The 26,984-nt window shown below is 45.1% G+C and overlaps 1 protein-coding gene across 5 annotated transcripts in view; it reads right to left on the bottom strand.

The window, feature by feature from the left end:
• The window catches only part of FLI1 (Fli-1 proto-oncogene, ETS transcription factor), an 88,531-nt gene extending 73,514 nt beyond the window's left edge, over window positions 1-15,017 (bottom strand). Inside the window, exons 1-2 of one of the 5 annotated variants that reach the window (XM_054802902.1) lie at window positions 14,918-15,017; window positions 12,170-12,278 (exon numbers count right to left, since the gene is read on the bottom strand). In XM_054802902.1, the coding sequence (XP_054658877.1) occupies window positions 12,170-12,235 (66 nt within the window). In that variant the 5' untranslated portion in view covers window positions 12,236-12,278; window positions 14,918-15,017. Of the gene's footprint in view, window positions 1-561; window positions 784-1,010; window positions 1,251-12,169; window positions 12,279-14,335; window positions 14,700-14,917 lie in introns of those variants that run through there. The other 4 variants (XM_054802904.1, XM_054802901.1, XM_054802905.1 and 1 more) reach the window with 4 other exon arrangements.
• Window positions 15,018-26,984: the final 11,967 nt, after the last annotated feature.

The following is a 26,984-nucleotide window of genomic DNA, read 5'->3' on the forward strand; positions in this document are numbered from 1 at the left end:
AGGCATCTTTCGAAATCCTCCAACCCAAACACACCCACAGCGTCTCTCGCTTCAAGGCTCTTCTGTTCAAGCTGCTTCTGTGCTATAGCGCTCCCTCAAGAAGAGCCCGTAAGAATTGCACAAGGGTCCCCCAAAGCAAGAAAGCCAACCCTCTGCTGCATAGGCTTTGAGAAACAGCGTGAGCCACCTCAAGGGGTTTGGAAAAGGCTTGGTTTATCTCTGCAGAGGCTGAAGGACCGGCCGGTGGGATGGGGCGGAAAGGAGGGGGAGCCACTCTCCAAGTCCCAGTGGCGTCCTGGTTGCTCAAGGCCACCAGAGGTTGGTTATGTTCGTGGTTTTTTGCCACACTCCTTGGTTCCCCTTCCCTCTGCCTCGCCCCAAGCTAGGGGTGATGCTTCTCCTCCAAACCGCCCCGTCCCTCGCTTTCTCCCTCAAAAAAAAAACTGCTGGAGGAAACGCACGGGCGACCACCAGAACCAGCAGCGCATTTCAGCCAAGGGCCGGGCGAGGAAATCGGAGCTCAGGAGCTCACATCTGGGGCCAGCTCGGAGCCACTCTCACCTTTGCCGTCTCCGGGCTGCTCTCGCCGCCGGCCCGAACCGGCTCCCCCCCGCCCCCCGCCGCTCTCTGCGGCGCCTCGCAGCCCCGGGCGGCGCAGAGCCCCGGGGGCAGGAGCTGTCACTGCCTTTCCGCCGCAGGCCGCCGAGCCAGGCAGGTCCCCGGGGCCCCTCCTCGGCCCCGCTCCGCCGGGGCAGGCAGGCAGCTGGCCCCGCACCGCCCCGCCAAGCGGGGGGACGAGCGGGTCGGCCGGCTCCTTGCCGACTGCGAAGCTTCTCCGGAGCACCGGGGAGGCGAAGGGGCGAGCCCCGACACGCTGCGGCGGAGGAGGAGGAGGAGGAGGAGAGACCGGACGCTCCGGGGAGGAGGGACGGAGCCGGACCCCAGCCCCGCGCCCCTTCCCAGCTCCCTCCCGGCCGGAGGGGTCCCCCAGCCCCTCCTGCCCCCCTTACCTTAATAGTGCCGTCCATCTAGAATAACTTCCAGCCGGTACCAGCAATATTCCACACATTGACCCGGTTTAGCCTGCAACCGAAGCCTCCTGAAGTTTTTTATCCTTCTCTCTCTTTTCGCTTTTCTCCCTGCCCTTCCAGCGGTTTTGCTTTTCTCTCTGTATCCCCTCTCCTCCTCTCTCCCTCTCCCTCCCTCTCTCTCTGTCTGTCTCTTTTTTTAACTTTGGTTGTTGCAGCAGAGCGAAAAAGAGACAGTTAACCGGATGAAACGTTTTTTTCTGCTAATTTTGGGAAGTGAAGTCACTCGAGGAGGAAACTTTCGTCTCTCCACTGGTCCTGCCTTCTTGATGAAAATATATATATTTTACATACAGGATATTTGCTCCATTTAGATAAGAAGGGGCAGAACAATAGCTACCTCTGTCAGCTCTTGTTTGTCGCTAGGGCAGCCAGTCCAACGCAGACCTTGCCTTGCACCCCAGACCGTATTAGCGAGCGCCGTGTGTCATCCCACAGTTTAGTTTAACATGTTTTTTTGCTATTTTTTTTTTCTTTTGGCTGGAGCGGCTTTAGCCTGACTCACTGAATTTCCGTCTCTTCCCACAGATTTTTTTATTAATGCGTTTTCCAGGCACAGGCAAAAATTAAGGGGAGAAAACCGTAAATACAATTCGGTCACAGCAGGCGGAAAGAGAAAATAAAAAAAAAATCTGCGATTAAAACGTATTTAAAACATACTTCGGCCCCTCTCCTTCACGCCTTCCAGCAAGGAGCATAGACCAGGGTCCAGTCCCTGCCAGAAATGAGCGGTAAGTGCAATAATGCAAGACAGACAAACGACTCCAGCAATTAAACACAGGCTGGAAATGGGGCTGCAGGGAAGTGGAGGCTCTTTTCCACTTTCACCCCTTCCCTTCACTCCCAATATCTCGAGGGTTGGCATATCGGGCTCTGAATCAGGGATACTGAGGTGGATGGAAGTCCATCCATTTCACCTCCTCTCACATTGCAAGTTTCTCGCTAAAAACTCCCCTCAGGGAAGAAACAAAACAACCAACCAACAAAAAAAACCCCATCAAACTTTATAAGCTAAAAATGACCAAAATTTACAATAATTGTCAGATCAGCTGAATTTTCCGTTCCCGGATGCCGTGTCAGAACGGGCACTGCAAAAACCCAACCGCCCGCCTTTAAATCTCATTTTAGACCCGGCGAGCCCCTGACGTGCAGTTCTGTCTTTCATTCAAACGGGAGCGATCACCAGAAAAGAAACGCGCTTTCCTTTTTCCGGGAAAAGCTGAAACCCTCCCAAGGACCCGAGGAAAGTAGACAATACCCGCCTGTCCAGCTCACCCGCTTCTTCCCCCCCCCCCACCGCAGAAATAACAAGCAGCTAACAGCGGAACACATCATGCAACGCTTTGGGCGTCCTTTATTCCCCACTTCTGCAAACTGCTGCAGCCCGAGGAAAAGAGCAGAGGGTGGAATAAAGGGAGGCTGAAGCCAAGAAAGAAAAGTGTCAAGGCAGGAGGACACTCCTGCACGTCAGATCTCTCGGTGGAGAGGATTACCTTGTCCAATGCCAGTTGTGTCCAGTCTTTTTGTTTCCCCCTGTCTTTAGTCCAACCACGGGGAGGGGAAAGGGGGGGGAATAAAAATTATATCCAAAGTTATTCTGCACTCGCCCCTTCCAAAAGGGAAATGCAATAATGCCACTAGTGTTTCTACTCGGCTGCGGCAGAGATGCCTTATTAATACTTTATTTCTCCAAGACCGAAGCTGGCAGGAGAGCGCTGTAGATCCCCCTTGCCCCTCCCTCCCCTCCCTCCCCCCTCCTCTGAAATTAGCCTCATCAATTCAGCTACAATTTTTTAGTTCAGATGCAGACACGGGACTGAACGTGACCAGACCTGGAGGTTTTGGCTTGCTGCTTGCCAGCGATTGAGGCCGTCTGCAGCCGGGAGGTGAAGCGGGGAAGGGGGGGGGAGCAGAGGGGACAGCCCGACCGCCTTCCCTCTCCCCCCACCCCCGTCCTCCCCCTGTCTGCTTTACAATCCAGGGGTCTGCGCTGGGGTCCCCGGAGAGCAGCACATCTGGATGCTGCTAGCGGGGTCAGGTCCCCCCTTGCCTAGGGCCACAAGATCTGGAGTTCAATTAAAAGAAATCACGGTTAACCCTTTGCTTTCCTCATTACTCTTTCTTTTTCCCTGCCCTCTTCGCCCCCCGCCCCGCAAACACTCTCTTCTCCACTCCCCCTTCAGCGCTACCACATGGCAGGCTGCTGCAGCAACCAGAAAAGCAAGAGGTTAAAGGGAAGAGTGAAACGCATCCTTTCAAAACCCAAATGGTTTCCTCTCTAGACAACACTTTCTACTAACCCCGAAAAACAACGGGGGTGGGGGGTGAGGGAGAGGACAGGCTGAGGATCTTAACCTCGAAAGGAAGGGAAGAAAAAAATACCCTGGAAGGAGCCTCTGTCACCCACGGACCTCACAGAATATTTTGGTTTTAGGCTGCGTGACCGACAGGTCTTGGACGGGCTGGCGGTGGGGGAGAGCCGGGGAGCTGAAACCACCTGAAAACCTGCCCAGCTTGTGCGAGGGGAGCCCAATATTTGCGAAAAACAAAACAAACCAACGAACAACCAAAAAACAAAAAACAAACCCTTTCCCCAGCTCCGGGCTGAAGCGACAAACAAGTCCGGCACCCCAAAAGGGGTGAAAGATGTCAAACAGACCCCCTCTCCATCCCACCTAGAGATATTTTAGGAACCCAAGTCTGCATTTAATTGCCAGACGGGCATCATGACCCCCAGGGGCTTACTTTGCATGTCTGAGGATGACTCGAAATGAAGCCTGTTCGGGTCACTTATTAGATCGGGTCCATTGGGGTTGATCCCTGCTTTACCTCTTGTGTTTGGTCTACAATAAGATTTGCGAAAAGTCCAAGAGATAAGGTAATGAGCGAAGTTGTTAAACATTCTAACAGACAAGTTGAACAATCTACTATTTTCCTCCCAAATAATGCAACAATAGAGTCTTTGCTTAATTTTTTTCCTCCCCCTGAAAACAAACAAACAAACCCAAAAACCAACAAACACCAAAAACCCACCCTTAAAGTTATCTCAAACTTTTTGGAAAAGGCTGGAATATTCATAAACTCCGTGCGCCAAGCTCTGAATCATCCTAGGTGATTGTTCAGTGTCTTTGGGTATTTAACTGTTTGAGAGGAAAGGAGCAAAGACAGGCAGAGGAAAGCACAGCCATCGCTGATCAATGTGCGCAACTTTTAATCTGATGCTCAACTTTTGGATGTATATGTATTTACAGTAAAGGAATTATGATCTGTTTAATGTGGTTACCACCAGACATCTGGAAAATCATTTGATCTTGGCAACTACGGAAGATTTCAAATGCTTACATTGGGACAGGCTGGTAGAAATCGGTTACTCCTCAATTTATTTTTTTTTTCACTCCACTTATGAATGAAACTAAATTCGCGACCCAAGTTTTTAATTAGTTCAATATTGATCTTAAGCACTTGGCATGTCCCCACCTCCTCTCTTCGTCCTTATAGTTGGGTTACACCGACTGCAGCCTCGCACAGAGGAGGTGAAAACGCAGGTTTTGGCGTGATCCGATTAAAATTAATAAGGACATGCTGGGGGGAATTTGGCCCAGGAGTATTTCACGTCCAGTATCAAAGCAGTTAACCCCTCGGTGTAGTTCAATGCCAGTCCTTCGCGGGACTACATAACCTCCAAGATACGGATTTTCTGTCTGTAATTCACGCGGGATTAGTGGTCATCACTTCATAATTAAAACCGTCTAGTTATTCTACAGGGATAAACATAATGAAAACCGTCCCGGGCCTCAGTTGCAGGTCAGAAATATTCTTTTCGGAGGATGGGAAAGGGGGTTGGCTTATTTCACCCTCTCTTACCCAAACAGCATCAGCTGAGCTCTCGTTAAGCCCAGCCTAGGACTGTCGCTTTGAACTAACGCGGTAAATAGGGGAGGGGAGCCCCAGAAACCAGCAGCCACGCCCTGACTTTGTCGCTACAAAGTGGCTCAGTTCCCACTAACTACCCACTAACTGTGACAAAGTGTCCTCTTTTAACTAGCTTTCCTCTACACATGTATTTACATACCTTGCGCTAGGTATATTGTGTGTATATATTTTATATATATAAAACTTCCCATCTATTCTATCCTCTAGAAACTTATTTACAATATTTACCATCATTCTTTGCCCGGAGCTGTATTTGCAGAAGGCCAGGCTCTATTCTTCTTCAGCCTTTACCGGAGGGAAAATCTCCACCAACTTCAGTGAATGTTTAAAATTTCCGGGTCTGAGTTTCCTCTGGCACCGACTCCGTTGCGGAATGAAAAACGCAACGTGTTTTGTGTATTTTCTTAACCCACATTCTTACAAGCAAAAAGCCCAAACTACAGCCCTGGGATTTGATCCCCAGAAACGAATCCCAATTTTAAACTAAACTAATTGGGCAAACCTCTGCTTTTCAGCTACAGCAATAAAAAGGAATCAGAGTTTTCCAGCCCCACAAATGAAGGATCGGGTCCCTTCTACCTCTTGGTCTACAGGAACAGCCCATGGGATTTGGGAACTTGAAGCCGGAAAGTTATTCACTGCTAATCGGTACTAAATAAAACATAATGTCTTAAAAGTGGTGTGGAGAAGATGCGGTAGCTTTGAAGCTCATCGCAATTAAGCCAAGAGTTCGGTAAGCAATGTCCTGGCTAGTTTTATTTGAGCTCCATGTCCCAATAAAACAGCCCCCGCCCTCCCTTCCTCCCCCAGCCCGCAATTATTGAAAAGCTAAGGCACAAAAACCCAAAAATACTGAAGGCCAAAAAAACAGACTGCAGTGCACTAGCTCCAAACGTCTGGCCCCTCGCTTGAGGCCATAATTAATTTGAGATTTATTTTTATTGGAGAACCCAGTCTCGTCTGACCTTAGCCAAACAAGACTTCAGCTAGACCCTTGATGCGCTTGAATGGAACAGAATATTTCTCTCTACTTCTCTTCAGGCGTCCGTGCCTGCTTTGAATTTGTTCCTCAGACTTCATATATTTGGAGATTTGCAGGAAAAGATTTAAAGCATTTTCCCCCCTTAACATTCACTTTTTTTCTCCCCTTTCCCTCCACATCTCCTCTCTTTCTAAACACAGGGCTGGGAGAGCATAGGAAAGGCTGGAATATAAAATTCCCTGCATCCAGCATATTGGTGGGGGGCGTTTTTCTGCAAATTGTGAAAGAATGGAGCCATTAGAAGGTCGCAGAGTTGGGGAGGGGGGTTGGCTGCTCGAATGCCGCTGTCTAAAGGCAGGAGTTACTGTAAAAGCTTGTCCCTTGTGCCCGAGAGCCTGGCTTATTTTAGAAAGTTCCAACAAGCTCCATTTCCAGGAGAGAAACAACATCTCTCCCACCTTCTCGACCTAAATTCAAACCGTGTCTTGAAGGTAAAGTGGGGAAGAAACAATGCCAGCCCTTCCCCACGCACGGGGAAAACGTCAGGCGGGATCCGCCGGACACCGGGAAGTAGAAAGGGATTTTTCTATTTAAAATAGAGAGGTAGGTGCAAACAAGAACTAAATCCTTAAGCACCAAGTTGTCATAAGGCATTAATCATCGACTTGCTAAAGTCTATCAACTTAGCAGCGTTTCTGCCTCCAGAAATGAGCGTCAAAAAAAAAAAAAAAAAAAAAGAGTATGTTTCAGTATATACGTAGATTAATCATCACGAAGTGCGAGAATGACGTAAGAGCTCACGGCAGCTTCTGCCCGCTCTACCCCTGCCGACAAAGCTCCTGCAATTCCCACCTTCTCTGGAGGTGCCTGGTCCCCGTCCTCCCGAGCCCGGGTGGGAGGAACTGAAATTCTGCGGGATGCCAGGAACTGAGACACAAAAAAAGCAAAACCGGGTAGCGCGCCAGAGGATGCTCTCAGTAGGAACAATACTACCTGAACGGGGAAAAAACTAGTCCGTGAAGGGTTTGGTTTTCCCTTTTCTGCCAGGCTAAGGCTCTCTAGCTGTCGTTAAGAGCGCGGTGCAGGTTTCTCCCTGCTCCACACAGCCGCATTTCCAGCATCCACGCGTCCCTGAGCACCTGTGGGATGACCCGGGCACAGATCCCTCTGCAGCGCCTTCCCCTACGTTGATTCATCAAGCATCACCTCCGCTGCGAGATTTCTGTTGTAAATAAATGAAACAACGGAGCGTTCTTTCCTTGCAACCTGTCCCCGAGCAGCCTCTGGCTGCTACTGTTCAGCGGGAAAAATAACGTGTCCGTGTCAGGGTCTGTCAGTAGCCTCTGTATTGCCCGCTCCAAAGAAAATCTCACCGTTTTGTCCTTTAAAAAAATTAAACCCCCTCTCTCTTTAGGGCTTCTGTAAACTTTCTAGGCAGAGTGAAAGCCAGAACAAACCAAATATTGTTTCCAGCCACCCGGACTATTTTGCCCCCATGAATATGCTTCTTTGTACGGTACCACAAACGTTATGGCTGCATGAAATCCATTTTTAAAGCGAGAAGTCCCGCACTTGCACGGTGCCTCCTCTGTGGAGGAAAGTCCATCTTCGTGCCTGTTCAAAGGTCTGGGCTGGAGACTATTTTCCGCACAAGCCCGCAAAAGGAGAGCATGCAGCTGCTTTTTGGCTTTTCCCCAAAACTCCCCAGGGGTCGGAGTGCGGTGCGAGCACCCTGCCTCCCCCAAGAGCACCGGATTTGCGCGGGTCCAAGGCGTCCCAGCACGTTACCTGAGCTATTTCTGGGGAACTGCCTTAAATATCTCCCCCGGGGAGGCTATTTTAAAGCATCATCACCAGGCGGGGCAGAGGAGAGAAGGGGAAAAGCAGGGCTGATGCCAGGATACCACCCGCTCCTGTGTGATGGGGAGCGTTACCGCCCTCTACTTTGACTTCTCCTGCACAGGCCAAGGGGCTTCACCCAGCGGGTCCTGCCTCAAGCTGGAAGGGCTGGTACCTGGAGAAGGGCCTCCGGGAGAAGGGATGCTCCCCCCGGCCCCGGGATGCTCTGCAGAGCCCCAAGAGCTTCAGGCGCTGCCTCGGGGAGGACAGGAGCTGTGTTTACAAGCTGGGGAACCGAAAGCAGAAGCGATGACTCTCTGTGCAAGGGGGGGAGTGATAAAAAAAGGAGATAAGCATTGGGATGTTGCCAAAGGGCATAAGAAAAGCGCGGGTGAGTAACATACCCCCAAAATTATTCTTGTACCGCCTTTACACACTTATTAAACCACAAACTGGCAGTGCGGAAGGGGAGTGAAGACGGCTGTGGCCCGGAGTAGCTCATGGCAATGGTAGTAATTAAAAATTCAGTATTGAGAGGTCATGTTGCTTTGCTTATAGCCCTAATTCTTTCCATATCCCTACAGTCAGGATTCCAGTGCTGTCTTTTAAAATTTAATTTCCCAATTATATTACATGTTTCATTCTCTAAAGTCAAATACTCATGTTTAGATGAGATTAGCACCCTCTGATATACTGCAAATTATTAAGTACTCACACATCAGTAAGTCCCATAATGGTATAAGGAATAGAAATACTTTCAGTTACACAGAACAAACCAGTAAGGATAAAAATTATTTTTTTTATATTTACTATTTCCTACCCCTCTATTGTGTTAAGGCCCATACAGGAAGTGTGTATGACAGAGAATGGGTAGTTCTGTCATGAGGTTATATAGGATCTTTTATCGGTGCTTTAGATACAGATCCATATGTCCTATATGGTCATGATGTAAATCAAGGTTACAATACTGAGAAGCTGAACTTTACCAGTATGACTCAACTTAAACCATCCTTGTTAAAAAAAAAAAAAAATTAAAATTGAAATCCTCCTTTTCCTCCTCCAGCTACCTAGCCCCACCCCTCCCTTTTGCATTTTGAAAGCCATGACAAGAAAAACAGCGTGGCCTGAAGGCGGTCATAGGCTGTTTTGTACCCCAGGGGTATGACAGCAAATTTGTTCCTCCTGGGAACTCCTGGGGAACACCCTGCCAGCAACCCCCTCGCAGTTACAACATATAGAAATGAGGCATTTTTCTATACAAAGCACAGAATAAACAAAGTTTATACACATGATGCATTTGTTGAAGAGGATTTATAGAAGACATTGATCCCAATCTTGCTTTTTCTGCTGTGTAATGGGGGTAAGGTACACATCATCAGCTGAGATCCCACAAAGGTAATAAATAAAATATTTCTCTCTTCCACAAGACAAGCAAATAAGTTTTTTTCTGGAGAAGGAATGACATGAAAGAAAATAATAATAGAAAAAACAAACTGGGAAGATAGAGGAATTAGAACTCAACCTCCTGCTTTTCAAACTCCTTGCTCACCGTAACTTTGGAAGCCCTCAAAGATCAGCATGGCGAATCAGGCAAGAGAAGGCAGCGTGTCTAAATCTGAACAGTGCCCTGTTCTTACGCAGCACTTCCATCCATATTTTACAGATGGAGAAACAGAGGCACAGAGAGTTGAAGTGTCTTGCTCAGAAGCAGCAAGCCCGCTCTGGCAGGGCTTGGATCCGTACCCACATTTCCTGACTATCTGCCTAGATCATTAGTCAATCCCACTTCTTCTACAAATTGTTAGAATCTTTCTGCTGGCCCTGGATGTATTTGAGTCAGTGGAAATTGTCACCAAACTCAGAGGGGCCAGAGATTGACCTAACCTGGGTGTTTAAAGCTCTGATTCTCCTGAATTTAAGCATGTTCCTACTTTTAAGGAGAGCCTCGCTAATCTGTATGAGCTACCCAGGTACCTTTTTGCACCACTGATACTGGGCTGCCCAACTTAAAACTTTCAGAAGTCAATGGGAGATATTTCCTTCATCTTCAGAGGACTTTGGATCAGTCCTAAGAGACTCTGTCGAAACCCTGTTGAGTTTTTTAAGCACAGGAACAAGTCATTTCCCCAATGACATTGGTGTGAATGAAGCTTCACAGACAAAATACCAAAGACAAGGTCCTTGCCCAAAATAACGGCAGCTGATGATGAAGGGTTGTAATAAAAAGCAGAGAGACCAGCATCACACAGCTCAGTTATCCTTCCACTGCTGAAACCCTGGGTATAAGTCCAGCCTGAGTAGTTCTTCCTGGTGGATAAAACACATACTTATGCAGAGAACTTTGTCCAAGCACTTTGCCTGCAGGATTGTACTCCACGAGACGGCTATCCCGACACAGTTACGGACAGACTCACTCAATCCTGCTGGAATGTTAAATTATTTAGGCCTGGATCTTGGTTCCACTTAATTCAAAAGGAATTTTGCTACTAACTGGAGTGGCAGCTGGATCTAGCCTCACAACAAAAGGCAATGATACCATAATATAGGATGTCAAAGGGCCTTCATCTCTTCATTGTAAACAGAACACATCTCAGATCATTTCCCACATACAGGAACTCCAAAGAGAAATTAATGCTAAAGCCAGGCACAGACTGCGTAATGTGTTTCTTTACTTGAGCTTTGAGTCAATTTGCTTTCAGCTTTTCAACTTTAATTTCAGTTGTTTTCCACAGAGTTTCTATTCTTCCAGAATCTGGTCCAAAGCTATACGAATTTAATAAGCAAAATTAAATCAGCTACATTCCCTGAAATGCTGAGCTATGACTGTGATTTTTGGGATATATCAACTGAATGTGGAGTCTTGGCCATTCCCAGACAGATTTTCTCTAGGAACCTGGTCCAGAAAGCTGCACAAGTTCACCCAATCAGAGAATACAAGTAATGCCACATGACCTGGGACTCATCCCACCAACCCTGCATTTCAAATACTAATACTCCTAACAAATGGCCCACGAAATGAGCTGTAGCCTAGGGATTATATACAGAAATCATTCAGTGAATTATTTCCAGTAATATTTATGTACATTAAAATCACAATTGGTACATGGATTGTTGACCAAGAGGAGAGAGAAAAAAAAGATATGAAATTCCTGTAATAAATTATTCATTACAAATTATCCACCCAGCTCTAGTTAACACCCTTCTGTGTTTCTTCAGCCTGGGATAGAAGAGGCTTGTGTTTTAGATTTTCCCTAAGTGCTGCTGCATGCAGGGTTTGCCTTAAACGTGTAACCCAGATGTCCCAGGCTTGGTTTATTTACATTCTTGGGAACTGTTGTGGAAAAAAACCCTATATGATGTCAAATATAGTATAGTACTCAATTGAGTTATAAAGGGACAAGGCTGTGCCAACTCATCTTTGGTATTTGTTTTAATCTTATGAAAAAGAAAGAGGCAGAAGTGGCCCATCAAAATACATTCTAAGATCTGGGGTTTTTTTACTTAAAAAAAAAAAAAAAAAAGGATGTACAAACAACTATTTAGGGTGCAAGATCTAGTAGTATCTGGCATGAGCCATTATCAATAAAACCAACTGAAGTCAGTTGCCTACTGAATCATATAGAAGCATTGCTCAAGGAAGATCATAAATAACATTGTGAAAGAAATCCCATTAGTATACAGTGTTGCCTGGTGTGACAATCCATTTCTTCAGTAACTGAAAGAGATGTTTTGGTTTAACTCATTAAATATTTTTCCCCTTCTAAATCCGTTTTGAAATATACCTTTCAAAAAACATAACTTCACGTATCATCTTGCATATTGAATTCAGTAGTTGGCGCAGTAAGGAAGTAGAGGGATATTAAATGAAATTTAGCTCTGGTTCAAGACTAAATGGTATCTAGGAAATCAGAAAATTGGAAGCCAATTTAAGAAACCACTACGATATAACATTGGTAGCACAGCACCACTATCATATTAGTTTCAGAGCAACAAACCACTACTATAATGTAATTCAGGACACCCTCGCTGTAATACTAGTTATAGTATAAGCCACCAAACCAAGCATCAATGCATTATAAAAGACAAGACTGCTTTAACATATTGTTGGTCCCTGACAATACAACTATTGACTCAACCCTGCATATTTCCAGAACCATAACTGTGATAGTTGAGACTCTAACCCCTCTCCCACTGAAGGCAGAGGGTTTGGGTTTTTGTTTTTTGGGTTGGTTTTTTTTTTCCTGCTAAATTCAGTGAGAATGGGAACGAGATTTTCAACTAATACAAATGATTGTGAATTTTGGAGGATTGTGATTTTTGACATTACCTGTTTAAAGATGCTGTCATGTCTTACCTTGACGTAAGACGAAGTGTCTGGTACAGTCTGAAACATCCTTACTTGTTTAATAGATATATTTAAAGGTCCTAAAATCGACCTGAAATTAAAAGAAAATAATCAAATCATATATATGTACATAGAAAGTAAAGAAACAAAGCATTGTTTAAAAAGTAAGATTAGTAATAATATTTCAAGAGAAGTGATCAAGCATTTGTGTACCCTTTAAAGGACACAGAAAACCATCCACCACAGTAACTAAAAGTCAACTAATAGACAGGATTTCAAAAAGCAGGGGTTTATTTCTATGCTTTAACAACAGTTTTGTTTTGCTTTTGGATTCCTGCCCCTCCTCAGGAAAAGAACCTTCTTCATTTTTGACCAGAGGAAAATGTTTGACATTTGATTAACTGAATTTCTTAGCCAACAATTAAAAGCCAGCTGAAATACTCATGTTTTCATGTCGAGACTAGTTAACCCTATTGACTTGTATCCAAGGGTTTCACTTGGCTAAATGAAGGGCAGTTGCTTTTCGTGACTCATTGAAACCATTCCGAGCCATTAGCCTGCCGGCCTCTATTGATTTAAAGAGCCTTTCTCACCAATAATAATTAAACAATAAATTAAAAAAAAAAAACACAACCCGGAAATATCATTCCAAATAACAATAAAAAAACCCTCCAGAGTTGTCAATCTCAGCCCTTCTATTTCGGATGGTGCCGTTACTCAGTCAAACATAGCGGTGCTTTATCTCAGGCTTGCATCAATGCAGTGCATCTGTTTTTCTGTACTTCTAAGACTTGATGATCTCCTGATGAACAGGGCTTTTTTGCCTCTCCCCCTGCCCAAGTCATCACGACAGAGATGCAGAGATTAACAACGATCGTGCAAAATGTAATGGCGTGTGGGAAAATAAATCTGCAGTCACTAAAATATCCGACAGCTATTTTTTCTATCCGCTCCTCTCAGGATCTTTAGTCCCCTTGGAAAGCGCCAGAAAGCGATTAACTTACTGTAATTAGTGCATCGTTAAGAAGCCCGAGCCCAAGCCCCCTCCCCTTAGCATGCAGCTCTCAAGTCCTGCTATTCTGACGGTCCCATTTTCCCGGGACGGGAAGGAGAAAGTCAGAAATTTAGCCAGAATTTACTACAGGAAAATCATACTACAGAATCAGAAATATACATAAAGAGTTGCGTACAAATGGTCAATTCTCCTGTTGGGTTTTTGTTGTTGTTTTGGGGTTTGGTGTTTTTTTTTTTGTTTTTTTTTTTTTTTTTGCAAGCTCTCCAGGAAAAGCTGTGGGATCCTAACTTCCCAGCTAGTCCAGTTTGTCCAGATCTAATACAACCCAGACACCGCTGGTTAATCACAAAATATGCTTCGTTTGATTAATGAAGGAGCCCGCGCCGCGCTGGAGCTGTCTGCTCCCTACTCTCGGAGCTGCCAGCCCGTCCGTGCAAGCCCCCGTGAGCACAATTCCTCGCCCCCAGCAATGCCAAACACCTCCGTGCCCCCAAATCCAGCGCCCCTGGCTTGCTTTGAAACATCTGCTGATTTTAAAAAAAAAAAAAAAAAAAAAAAAGAGAGAGAGAAAGAAAGAAAGCAAAAAAACCCCACAGCCCAACAACTCTGGAAAATAAAAGTTCGCTATCTGCACGTAACCCCCCCTTTTATTGATTTTTAAAGCATTTATTACGCGGCCAGCTGGCACAGAAGGGCAACCGATTATAAAATCGACAATGTGTTTCTGATAAGTACAATTCTTTTTTTCTGTCGTCCTCCCTCCTAACACATTCCAGTTTCTTTTGCTTCTGAACTTGCAACGGGGGGTGGGGGTAGCCCGAGTCGAGGGACAAGGTAATTTTGCTTAGCCAGTAAATTTTCTGGGGTCAAGGATTCACGTATCGGTTTCCCCTGCTCCCCTCTTTACCCCTGATTAGCGCTCCCCCCACCTCCGCTTACCTTCCTCTTATAATTACGCGTGTTCATATAAATAAATACATCTGCATATTTGGAGCCAGTCTTAAGAAGTCTGCTGTGGATTATTTATCAATCGTACTGCCCTGCCAGCATCAGTCGCAATATAAAAGGGCCTCTTAAACTACTTTTAGATTCGCCTCTTGCTTATTCTTATTACTATTATTTAAATGACTCACCTTTTATACCCTTTCCCCTCAACCAGTGGCAGACCAGTTTGTAAAGATCCAGGTTGAGACCAAAAATAAAACTCCCCACCAGTTCTGGATTACTACCCTGCCGCTGCAGTTTTGCAAAAGAGGAGAGATTAAACTTGTTAGATCCAAAGCAGCGCTGAAGTTAAAATTCCCAGCCCATCCAGACAGGCTGCATCAACCAGGCATTTCCTCAGGGGGCTTCTGTAATGCTCGCAGCTCCAGGACGTGCTTTCCTTTCCCTCTCTTCTATGCCCTCTACTTTTCATTTGATTTCCGTTTTCCTCCTTATCAATATTTCAGCTGCTCCCTCAGATTAATCATGGCTATGTGACATCTTTGCCCAATGAGCCCGGCTGGCGCTACTCGCAACTTTAAAGAAAAAAAAAAAAAAAAAAGAAAAAAATTCACAACTTTCTTAAAAAATATTGCTGAGGAGTCAAGCCCAAAAGAGACGCTGAGTGGAGCTCAAGTGCTACTTTAAATCCCCTTTTTAAATAAGGAAGTTTCAAATATCCGTTTAAAAATCATCTTTCCTTACTTTGAGCTTTTTTTCCTGACTCTTACCTTGAAAATAGTTAACCCATTTCCCCCTGAAGCAGAACTGAAAATATGACATACAACGCTGGAAAAAAAGATGAAACCGTCTCTATTGGATCAAGAATTCAGCCTTTCTCTCTGCAAGCGAAACCTCCAGATCCTTTTAGCTATTTAATAATTTCCTATCAAATAGTAACACATTTAGGGAGGGAAAGGAAACACAGCTTCAATTCAGGGATTTTTTTTTTTTTTTCTCTCTCTAACAAGGTCATGTTTCTGGTGCATATTGTCATCTCAGAAGGTTTCGCAGATAATATTTTGCACTAACCTGGGGAAGAAACGTCCAGGGATTTTAGTACGACATCAATTTTAAATGTAACCCTCAGAAGGGTTACCAAAACTATTTGGAAAATGTTCTTCTACTCTCTATTCTCTTTCTCTCCTTCCCGGCTTTGCCCCAAATTCCAACATATTGAAACATTTTTCTTCTTAATAAGAGGAACATATAAAGTGAAGGGGTGAAAGGGCAACTTGGGAGCCGTGCCTAGAGCTCCGCACACAATTTACTCTCTGGTAGACGAGGCGTTTAGCATTCCTCCCAATTTCCAAGGAAAACAGACTCAGACCTGTACCCAGTGACCAGGGACCTCGCCAGAGCCACTTTTTAATATATAAATTCTTCGGATTCTTTGTTGTTATTATTATTGTTGTTGTTTGTGTTAAGAGAGAGAGTTTCCTAGGCAAGGTAAAGCGACAGGGATTTTAGGGATAACTTCCAATGGAAGGAAAATATCAAAGCGACAGGTCGGACTTGTGAGGTGCGTAGGAGAGAAATGAGATCGAGGGAAAAAAAATAAATCAGCGTTGTCATTTTAAAATGGCTTTTAAAAAAGAATCGCGTGCAGCGGGGTTAAAAATGCTGTTTACTAGCCTTAATCTCATTATTCTGTGGGGATGTGAACGACTCTGAACACTCACAACCGAGCTAGCTAGTGACCGATTCAGATCACATTTCAAAGTAATTTTTCATTCTTTTCTCACGTTTCCACGTGTGAATTACACAGAACACGTAGCTGAAGAGGAACCCCGAGGGCTTACTATTGTGTTAACAAAACCCTCTTCCTCTTACTTTCGTTGAGGCGCAGCTAACAGGCGTTTGCATCTCTTCCCCCCGTGAGTTTCCTTTATTTTTTAAGCAAACATGCCCAAAAATCTCAGCCTAGCTCTGACAGGGACCACTGAGCACACGCACCTAATAAGCTGCAATGAAATAAACTTTAAAGGTTGGCGTTAACAAAAACTTAGGACGTAAAGCACTTACAAGTTCAGGGGAAATGCTTACCCTGAATCCTGAGCTGGGTTTGCTACCCCTTGTAATCAAACCCCACAGTCGAGTCGAGAAACCCATGTGGCTAGTTGCAGTCATCTTGGGAGCTTTACTAGCCCAAAAGAAAATTGCTGGCAAATTGGAAACAGCTGTAGCATTGGAGATACACACACACACACACACAAAAATCACTAACCCCCTACTCCTGAGCAGAGAAAGTTACAGAAGTTTTGTTTACACAAATAGCTCCCACGCAGACATGACATTTCAAGTTTTCATCAACAAACCGTAGGTGACTTGTATGTAAGCAACATTTCAACATTCATCACTGGCAGTGATTTTTTAAAGATGCCTATGAAATCTCTCCCTCTTGCACATAGGCGCTTCCAGTTCGCTCCTGTGGCAGCTGCTCTTGCCTATGTCCCCTTTAACAGGGTGCTAGCAACACAAACAGTGACTTAAAACCCACAAAGAATTTTATCCAAGGTGGTGGTGGTGGGGGGGGAACCTGACAAGTGCTCGATTCTCATAAGCCTGTCGGACAATTGCTAGAACAAATGAAACGGTGGAAAGCTCGGAGTCCTGCAAAATGTGCTCTTTTCATGTTTTCTATTTATTAGATACGTTAAGAGAAAACAGACTCATATGAGTCCCAAATGTAGGCAGAGTATTAAAAGAGGCATGTGTATGCTCCAGCAATTACAGCTGAATTTGATTAAAAACGTCATGAGGACTGCGAAAGCAGGAGTTACCTGATACACTAACCCTGAGGTTGCTTTAGGATGAATTATAACACAATTCATTTTATTTTAATAGGTCACTATAAGATTAACTGTTTAAGGATGGAGCTGTGCTATAAATGTTTACATCAAACCAGAAATAAGCAAGCTTTACTTTCTGGTTGTTTAGAAATAATGTTTATTACATTTTAAAATTCCTCAACATGTTAATTAGAAATAAGGGAAAAGTATGTGAAGTCAAAAGGAGTTCCAGTGCTTGACATGTAACCACACACACACTTCTGTGCTTCAGTTTCTCTTTCCTAGGAGGAAAATGTGGTGATTTTTAACTGGCCATCATCGTTTCCACATGCTACGGGTAAATAATGACAACAACGTTTCCCCCCCCTGCTCCTCTCATGGTCCTGGTCCAAAATTTGAAGGCACCTTGTAGCCAGGGCCCATGGTCAAGAAGACCAGCCAAAGCCTGGGGTGATGACTGTCTGAGTAGCCCAGTGAAATCAGCCACTGCAATGGCCAAATCTGCGTCTTTGTGAGGGAGAAAGCTCGAAAACCCATCTGTGACCGAGGGGCAAAATCGCACGGGCGTGAAGGACTTCAACGCACCTTCCCACTTTCTGTTCCCAAAGCAGGGACTGTGTCTTCAAACTTGCTTTAGCTGGTACAAACATATCTCGCAGACAGGTCTGAGAGACTGTATAAAAATAGCCTCATAAATTTCCCCCTCAAGAAAGAAAGGGTGAAACAGAGAAGTACCACGGAGAGATGTTCATCTGATTTTTCATTTGGTGTACTGCTGGGGAGTTTTTGGATGAGATAAGAACCCCTCTGTGGCTGCGCTATCTTTAAGCAACATCTAATACAATAGGTTACCTGTGCATGGCTGGAATTTTAAGGAGCAGTTGAATTTAATTATCATTAGTGATAATAGTACCATATTGCTGAAATTAAAAAATTAATTCCTTAGGAAACTCTGACCTGTTAAAATTTTCATTTATAATCGATAAGAAGGGCAAATTCAGAATTTTAGCATGAAATGAAATTTCTGTAATGTTTACTTCAAGGAAAACTGAAGTGATCATCTCAAAAAGGTTTCATTCAAAGAAATCAGAAGGACCCATTTCAGTGAAGATAGGCTGTGAAGACAGGCTGTTTCATTTTCACTAGTCAATGTAACTAAAAGCACTTTGATAAATTCCACTGAAAATCAGCAAAACTGCTATAAATATTTTTGGGAAAAACATTTCAGCTTTCCTAAATCACTCTCTAACCATGAAAAACACCTTTGAAATAGAATATGTTTCACCCTGGTCTAACTTTAATGATGAATGTGATTAGTATATTAAAATAAATAATCATAAATTATTGATAAAATCATTACCACAACAAAAGAAAAGCTTTAGTTACAGAGATAAACTGAGGGGATAGGAAAAAAGCAATTGCCATTATTGTTAGGCTCTGTATTATTCTTGAAAAAGGAATGTTAGGTGAAGGTTCATGTATGTCCCAGGAATTCTAAGTTCTGCTTAATGGCAACAAGAATCTTTTGCTTTTGCTGAACTGTTTTGATTTGAGGACATGTTACTGTTTGGACTATTTATTTTGACTAGTGTTTACTGTGAAGTTAGAAAACGTGTGGATTTTGGTTTTGTTTTTAAAGACATGATTATTTACAAAACAGTGAAGTTTCCACTCCCCGTTGTTTATAAACGTTTGAGGAAATGATTTACTGTCCATAGGATTTCATGTAACTCTCCTGTTAAACCCAGTTTTGGTTTGTAACTGGATTCATGTGTTTCTCAGCTCGTGTCTTTCGTTTTTCTTTAGTTTTCTTACCAGACTTCAGAGACATCCTCCTGCAGGTTAGGTTGGGCAGAATATAAATGTTATAACGAAAGATATTTCCTGACCCAAATACAGTTTAAGAGACAAAAGGGGAGGAAGGAAAGTTTAATGGTAAGACCTTAGGCCCCATGAGAGCATCTTGGTGGCAGAAGCAGGACAGAAATCACTGCAAACCCTTTACACCATGCAAGCTCTGATCCTCCTGAGTGGTCCCCAGCAGCCTCCGCTCTCCTGGGACTTCACTACTGTAGATGTGTCCTTGGTGACGCCTTTCGTACCAGGATTTTTGTGTTTGGCCCCTTCAATGTTCGTTTGGTGACAAAACGCCTGTAGGCCATGCCGTACCTTGCAGCTGCACATGCAGAGGCTTACCAGAGCAGCCATGGCCACCAGTGACAGGGCTGCCACCCACTCTGAGGTCCCCGAATTAAGACAGGTCACACTGAGGTCCCCTTTGTGGCAGAGATGCCTGAGGTGAATGCCTCAGCCATGGGTGGTGCCTCTTCATGCCCCTGGAGGGTCTTCAAGCTTGCTGAGGGGCAAGGGGACCTGCTGGGGGGGAACATGGCCCCCGAGGGGAGAGGGGTCTGTGCTGTGGGGGACCCTGCAGCCCTTGGGGGGCGAGGGGAGAGGGAATGGGGCCATGAAGGGGGGCCTCTCATCCCTCTCCACACCAGACAAAATGGCGGGACATGTCATGAGGAGCACCCCGCCCTGTCAGCTTCAGCAAGGCAGGGGAGAGTGGCCCCCTGTGATTGGCTGTTCTGCCCCAGAGGGCGGGTCAAGGGCCATGGGCAGCCAATGGGAAGCATGGGGCACCTCCCACCTCTTGGCCATCGTGCCGCTCCCCTCAGCCACCATGGTGGCCACAGCATTCGGTGTGTTCCTCCCCAAAATCCCTGTGCTCCCACCTCTTTTTCCCCCTTTTTTCAGAAGAGGGTTCCTCTTCCTCACCCTTTTTGCCCAATACATCCACTGTGCCCCTTTGAGTAAATAACACCAATATTTATCATCCCAAATGAGCCCCTACCACTCTCTTTCGCTTTCACACAGCAGCATAAACACCTGCCTAGCTGATGCTAACTAGAAAAACAGAAGAAAAAAGTAAAAGAAATTAAAAGCAAGCCTCTTCCTCTGGCAGAGTTTTGCCTCTTAAGAAAAGAGAAGTAGCAGTGACCCCAAGTTCACAGCAAGATTCTCTGTTACTTTGCTTTTTCGTCATTGATCTTACATGAGGTGCCTCTTCCAGGAGCAGAGAAGATCAAAATCTTATTTTTGAAATATAAAACTTGAGGATGCCCTTGTCTCCTGCATCCATCTGCTCTGGTGTCCCCCCAAAAAACCAAACAACCAAGCAAACATGTCAATTATTTCTTTCCAGAGGTTAATTTCTTGACAACATCTCACCTTGTATTTGAGCCAGTGTGGATAGTAACGGAGGTGAATGGGAGGGAAAAGAGCGAGAAGGAAGTTGGCTTCACCAAAAAGCAGCATAAACAGCTGAATGCATGAAAAGGAAAAAAAAAAAAAAGCCCCAAGGTGAATTAAAGAAAAATAAATGGCTAAAACAGGAGCTTGATGTGATTCCAAGTGTTTTGACATGGAAGCATGTTTCCCATTCCACTTCTCTGCAGAGAAGGTTTCTCTTCGAATTAGATGAACCATAAAATAAAAAGGAAATTTAGAACAACACTGTAAAATGGTGTTTTACAGCCCTTTCCACAAAAAGCTTTCCCTTGAAGAGCTCTTATACCTTGGGCCTTGTCTACGCACTATCATCAGACAGCTTGGAGTATACCAGTCAAATTAAAGCATTTCAGTGCCCGCTCCTCCCGAGCGAGGCTGCAGCTTTTTCGATATAAAGGTGCTTTATGCAAGAATAACTATTCCCATATGGAAAGCAGCGATGATTTGGGAAATCTCTGTGGTTAAATATTATAGAGTGCTTGCTGTGAGCGTTTGCTGTATCATGAAATGGCTTGATGTCAGGGTATATCCCTGTTCGCTGAGAGGGCCTCCAGGACATCCCTACCAGAATAGAGACAACAGAAAGTACCAAGCAAAACAGATTTTATTTTGATCAGTGGTTTACGGGCCAAAGAAATTGTCTGGGACAAGAAGAAAGTAATGTTCTCTATGTAAGGAAAGGAGATGGGAGGAATGCAGATTTGCTTCAGACAACAAAAACGTGGGGGGATGAAACAGGGATTTGAAGGAGCTTCACGGGGAAAGGTGTGCGGGTGAAAGAGGAATCTGTGTGAAGGAGAAGGGAAAGCTTGGTTTCCTTTTGTGCCACTGATGGAGAGCACTTGAGGAATATGCTCAGAGGTGCCTGGCCCAGGGGCACTGCCTGGAGCATTGGTTAGGCTCTGGTGGCCTGAGCACATGAACTCTGGGACGTTGGAGCTCAGTACTGAAGCTGGATGTGGGCTAGGACTGTGACAACAAGGGGAGGAAGACTGAAGGTGCTGGAGCAAGTTAACTACAGAATAGCTGCATCCAAATGAAAGGCTATACCAGTACATGAGAAAAAAAAAACAACCAGCAAACATATAAATGAGAATACCATTAACTCAGTTAGCTAAATCAGTACAAAATCTGTGGTGGTCTGGGCTTCTGCAGCTGGTGGCTGTTGGAAATCAATGTCACTATAGTCTCCATAAGGTGCTCTTCCCGCTCAGCAGCTAATATATGAAAGGTATGTCATAAATTACAGATTTTAAGGTAAAACCAGACCATCTCCCCTGAAGGACATAGTCTGCAAAATTTTTTCCTGTTTAGAAACAACCCTCAGAGCATGAAGACTTCATCCAGTTGGGCTTTCAGAGGAAGAGTAGACAACCTCACTTTTTCATTCCACAGCCGTGCTTAGAGACAGTTTTTTGAGCTGTCTGGAACAATGTGAATTACTGTTCTCTGATATAACTAGCCCAGATATTTTTGTCTTTGAAATACATTACAGATGAAGCCTACACACTTTTCCAGTTATTACGAAAAACCTTGTCCACATGGGGATAAAAGGTGATTATAAAAATATCCTAGTGACCATGTGAACAGCTACTACCTCGTCCTGTTGGTACTAAGCCACATTGCTCTAGGTGGCATATGAACAAAGACCAGATGATGCTCCGGGCCCCAGAGAGCTTCTAGATTTACACAACACATTATAAAACCCTGTAGTGTGATAGACTGACCCGTGAGCTGCTGTTGAAGCCAGCACATGCTCTGCAATCCTTGAAAATCAAGCAGTTTATTTTAGGAGCCTGCCTATGGATTGAGGAGCTTAAATTTGGGCTCCTAATTGGAAAATATTCCAAGTCTATAAAGAGATCAAGATGTTTCCCTTTTCCATCCCAGAAACAACCCCCTCCCTGAAGAATTACAAGCGAATCCCCTCTAAGCACTCCTGTTTGCTGCGGGAACCGAAGTTGAAGTCGTGACACTGAGTCACACATCCTTGGGTCTTTAGAGGTGTCCGGTTGCTCGCTCAACTTGTTGACTCTGCTCCAGTCACTAGCCCTATTTCCTGGACTTATCTCGCCGACCAGATTTCCCCTCCTCTCTCTCCCTCCTGTGGCTCATAAACACTTGAAATCTACTGTAAACCCAATCTAGGCTCACAGCTTGTTGTGAGTACAAGCAGCAGCAGATAGCAGGAGATAAGGAGCGAGGCCACATTGTCTTTTTCCAGCCTGCACTGAGAATTCACTTTTAAATCTGAAAATTGTTTGCTTAAGGAAAAGGAAATGTGCATGTGTGGAGGGCAGGGAGAGAGGGGAGGGAAAAAGAGGAAGGGAGCTGTTTTAGAGACCAAATTGGGTCGTACGAAAGGGAGGATTGATGGAGATTGATGAAGGAAGTTCACTGAGGGTCCCGGTGCAACAGGCACTTGTAAACCCTGTGCTCCTCTTATCCTGCCCTGTTCCTAAACATCAGACTATTCCCAAAGGGGAGGTGGCGTTTCCGCAGTGGAGCCCTTGGATGACCATCTCCCTCCAAGCACTCTGAGGCCAAGTTTTGCTGGAGTGACACCCAGTGGGAAGTTGCTCAAGCCATGGGGAAGGGCTCCAGGCTGTGTCCACATGAGAGAAGAGCTACCATGCCAATGGTGTGACTTAATCACTGAACCAGTAAAAAAATCCCGGTGAAAACACACTTATACCCAGTGCTTAAACTGGAATGGCAGAAGAGTAGGAAATCTCTATCTCCTCCCTCCTGTGTGCATGAAAAGCACTATATATTTCATGTCCCAGCAGCGCAGGATGACATATTGTCAGTTGTCCATGTCAGCTACTGCTCACATCAGCAGAACTAAGTTATTTCACCTCCCAGATCAAGAGGAGGTCAGGTCTAACTGCAGGCTTTGGTAAGCACTGCTCTGTTGATGCCTGTGAAGCAGCGTGATTCCTGCCTGACAGCGTTCTGCCGGCAGCATTACGGTGCTGGGGTGGTTACAGTGACAAAAAAATGTACTTTTACAGGTGCAGCTGACTTTGCTCACGTGGTGGTTTTATTGCACTGCTACAATGCATAGCCGGAGCTGCTCCGTCTCTGCTTGGGGTGTTGTGTGGTACGTGAATACTCCTGTGCTGGTAAAATGCTCAGGGTGAAGGAAAACTCTGGAGCTACGGGGCTATAAACACTTTTATACAAGTGTTTCTGTACAAGGCAGGGATGGTCCCTTTAGCTGTATCACGACAGTTAACGCAGCAAAGCTCTCTAGCACAGATTTTGATCATGGTGATGAAGCTCTCACGGGCTCCTACAGGAAGAGAAATCTGCTCAAAGTAAGCACATCCAGCAGCCCCAGAGCGCTTCTCTCTGAACCGTGCAAAATTTCCTTTTGATCTTTGAGGTACCAAGATATCCCAACTTCCACAGATCAGATAATGACTCAGGGCCCGAGGCAGCCCAGGTCTGAAGGGAATGATAAAGAGAGTTTGTGATCCTTGCATGGAAAGTGCTATGCAAATTTATGAATTGATCTCCTGATGGTGCTGAAGTCAATAAAACCCGCTGTTGACTCCACTGGGTGCAAGATTCAGACCTTTTGTGATAAATTTTGGAGTCCTTGGTAGGTGTTCCTTGAGAAGCTGGGATACAGCAGGGATACACCCAATGCAGGGAGATTTGAGGGGCTAATCCTTCTCTCTGTGCACACCTAAGATCCAGGCAGCTTTAAGGTGCACGTGTAGGAAGCATCCACATTTTTACAACTGCTTTCAGACTAGCTACCTCTCAAGAATTGTCTTTGGGAACAAACGTGTTAGAAACAACCAGAAACAAGGAGAAATTATGAGGCATAAGAAAGAAAAGAAGAAATTGGACCGGCCATTGTCACCTTCTTTATCAATGGAGCAGGGATGTCTCATTTGGAAAACTCAATTTATTTTCTGGGATCAGAGAGGCTCTGATGAAGCTCCAGGAGCTGAAAGAGGAGGATGAGCTGCTGATTCGGCTGGTGACCAAGTGCTCCATGGAGGCAGCTCCTCGTCTTGCAGCCAGTCAACTGCAAAAAAAAAAAAAAAAAGTCTCTACTTATAGATATTAATGGGTCCTAGCAGGACTTACAAAACTGTCTGGCCCCAGGAAATGGTGGTGGGAATTAAGTACTGATGTGCTTTATCACGTGCAGTTTTAAGAGTCTACTTTGCAGACCTGTCCTTCATTTTTTTCTGTATTTTGGTTCCCCATCTGCAAAATAAAGATAATGGCATGGCTCCATTACACAAAATCTTTGCGGCGACAACTATGCTGAGATGCTATGGCAACGAGGGCTGTGTAATACTGAAGATAGCAAGGGATGCGAAGGGCAGAGAGCTGGCTTGTGTCAAGCATGTCCTTTTGCTGGGAAAGGATGGAGCAAATCAGCAAAGCCTCCCTCCATCGGTCCTTTCCCAGAGAAACTGTGTGCAGGTCTCACACGCGGGGAGTGGCTGAAGTATCACATGAGTTTATTTTAGGAAGGAAGAAAGCGGACATCTATCCCCTATTTGTTGAGCAGTCTCAATCCATGTGGATTCTCTGCTCCATCACATCCTCGCACCTCCCCACACCACTGTCTCTGGCCTCCCTCAGCAAAGTCCTTCATCTTGCTTGTGTTTACGCATTGCCACTGAAGTAGAAGGGCAATGAAAGCAGATGGCAGCTGCAGAACCACAGCTTTTATGGCCGAGCCGTCAAAAAACAGCCTCAAAAAATATGAGGTAGAAATCTGAGGGCCTGGGGAGCTGCTAAAATACCATCCCTGAGTCCCTAGCTGAAGTCAGGTAAGGTCTTTTTGGGCTTTCCCTTGCCTGGACCTTTCGTGGAAGAGTGGTTTCAGCTCCTGTTCTCCATCCTTGCCCATTTCCTGGCTCCTGCTGCGACACTTTGATTCATATGGCCCAGCCACCCGTAACCACCCAGGGAAATAGAAGCTAAGCCAGGCAGCTATGGTCATTCATTTTCCCCTCAGGGGGAGGAAAAGAAGCCAAAGATAAGATCGCTTCATTTAAGCCAGAATCCATTTTTCACTGGCCAGTTCTCGCAAGTGTGATCCCTCCAGCAGGAACGGCATGACTGCCGCTGTCTTCAATAGAGTCAAGACCTAAACTATCTGGGAGAAGATTCTTTGTCCTCAGAGCCACATTTCCTTGGCTGGTTCCCCCCACTGCGCAATGCAGACATTTCCTGGGAATTGGGACATTTAGCTCTGCCACAGGCACACCAAATGACCCCGTGCCTCAGTTTCCCCATCCCCATTTATCAGGAGTTTCGACATACAAAACTACTGGGCATCTCTACTCGTCTGAAGAGCCCTGGTGACAGTTCCTCATTATCTTGGGAGGAGACGGGGATTCAGACACGTTTCTCTCTCCCATTTCCCATCCCATTATCCTCTTCATAAAAATGAACTTTCATCAGGCCTATTTTAAAATGTTTGGGGTTTATTTGCTACTGTAATCGTTAGCTAGCCGCCAGATGGCAAGGCAACACAAGCCAGCAAGCTTTCCAAGTTTCTGGTTAAGACAATGACACAATTGAGGACAAATAAACAGAAACAGAAGAGCAGAACGTAAGCGAATGCAGAGCACCAGGACGAGGGAGCAGGAGGGGGCCAGCCCTGGAGAGAGGATCAAAAGGCACCTGTCCCAGTGGGGGAATCCAGGTCATCATTGCAGCCTTGTCCTGGTCCTTATCTGCCCCGGCACCCATCGGCCAATGCTTCAGTGGAAGGTGCAAGGAGCATCCCAGAGAAGGATGCAACAGCATCGCATGGCTATTGCTTTTTTTTTTTTTTTTCCCCTTCCTTTCTTTCTTTGTTACAAGATGTTCTGCGGACAGCAAAATTCATAAAGCCTGGTTTCCTGTGGGTTCGTGTTCCTCGTCCCCTAACTCATCACATTCCTCTCACTGTGTCCTCTCCGACAGGCGAAGATTAGGCCAGGGCTGGGCTGGTGCTGATGAGCACTGGCAGAACGTGTAACATCAGAGCCTGCCTCTTCCTTGTTGGGGGGGCTCATCTGGGTCTCTCCCCTCCACCCAGCTGCTGATTTTTGCAAAATCTGTAGAAATTTAATTATGATTGGGACATCTAGCCTTTCAGAGGCTGTTTGGTCAGAGTTGGTCAAGGAGGCTGAGAGAACAGGGGAGATTGCTCAAGCTTCCTTTCGTTGGGAGCCCAGCTAACCCTCCCTGCTGCACAGGTTCAGCAGCGCTGAAATATTTCACAAACGCCTCTTGAATTGAGACTTTCTTGCAAGTGTTTTCAGATTTGAAGTGCTTTGTTTTGGTATTTGTCAAATGCTTACTATTTTTTTTTTCCATCCTGAGAAACATTTGGTTAGAAAGAGCCCTTTGATTCTATTTCAAACAGCATGAAAGCTCAATGTTTAGGTGTTTCAATTCTATTCCTATTTTCATGATTCCTTCCCTCCTTTTTCTTTTTAAACATATTTTAGCTGGAATAGTCAAAGCTTCAAAATCATGAATCAGAAAGTGCATTTTTGCACTGCTTGGTGGAGTTGCTTGTCCTGGGGGACCTGGCTCATTGCTGGCTGTTCCTCATCGTGCTCTCCTTGTGATGTTGCTGTTGACTTCAACAGGACCAAGATGCAACCAGGCAATGGGAAACTTAGCCTGGTTTTACGTCTGAAATCCAAAAGGTGCTTACGCCGCTACCATAAATACAATGATTTGC

The sequence above is a fragment of the Grus americana genome, chromosome 24 (assembly GCF_028858705.1).
Source record: "Grus americana isolate bGruAme1 chromosome 24, bGruAme1.mat, whole genome shotgun sequence".
Taxonomy (NCBI): Eukaryota; Metazoa; Chordata; class Aves; order Gruiformes; family Gruidae; genus Grus; species Grus americana.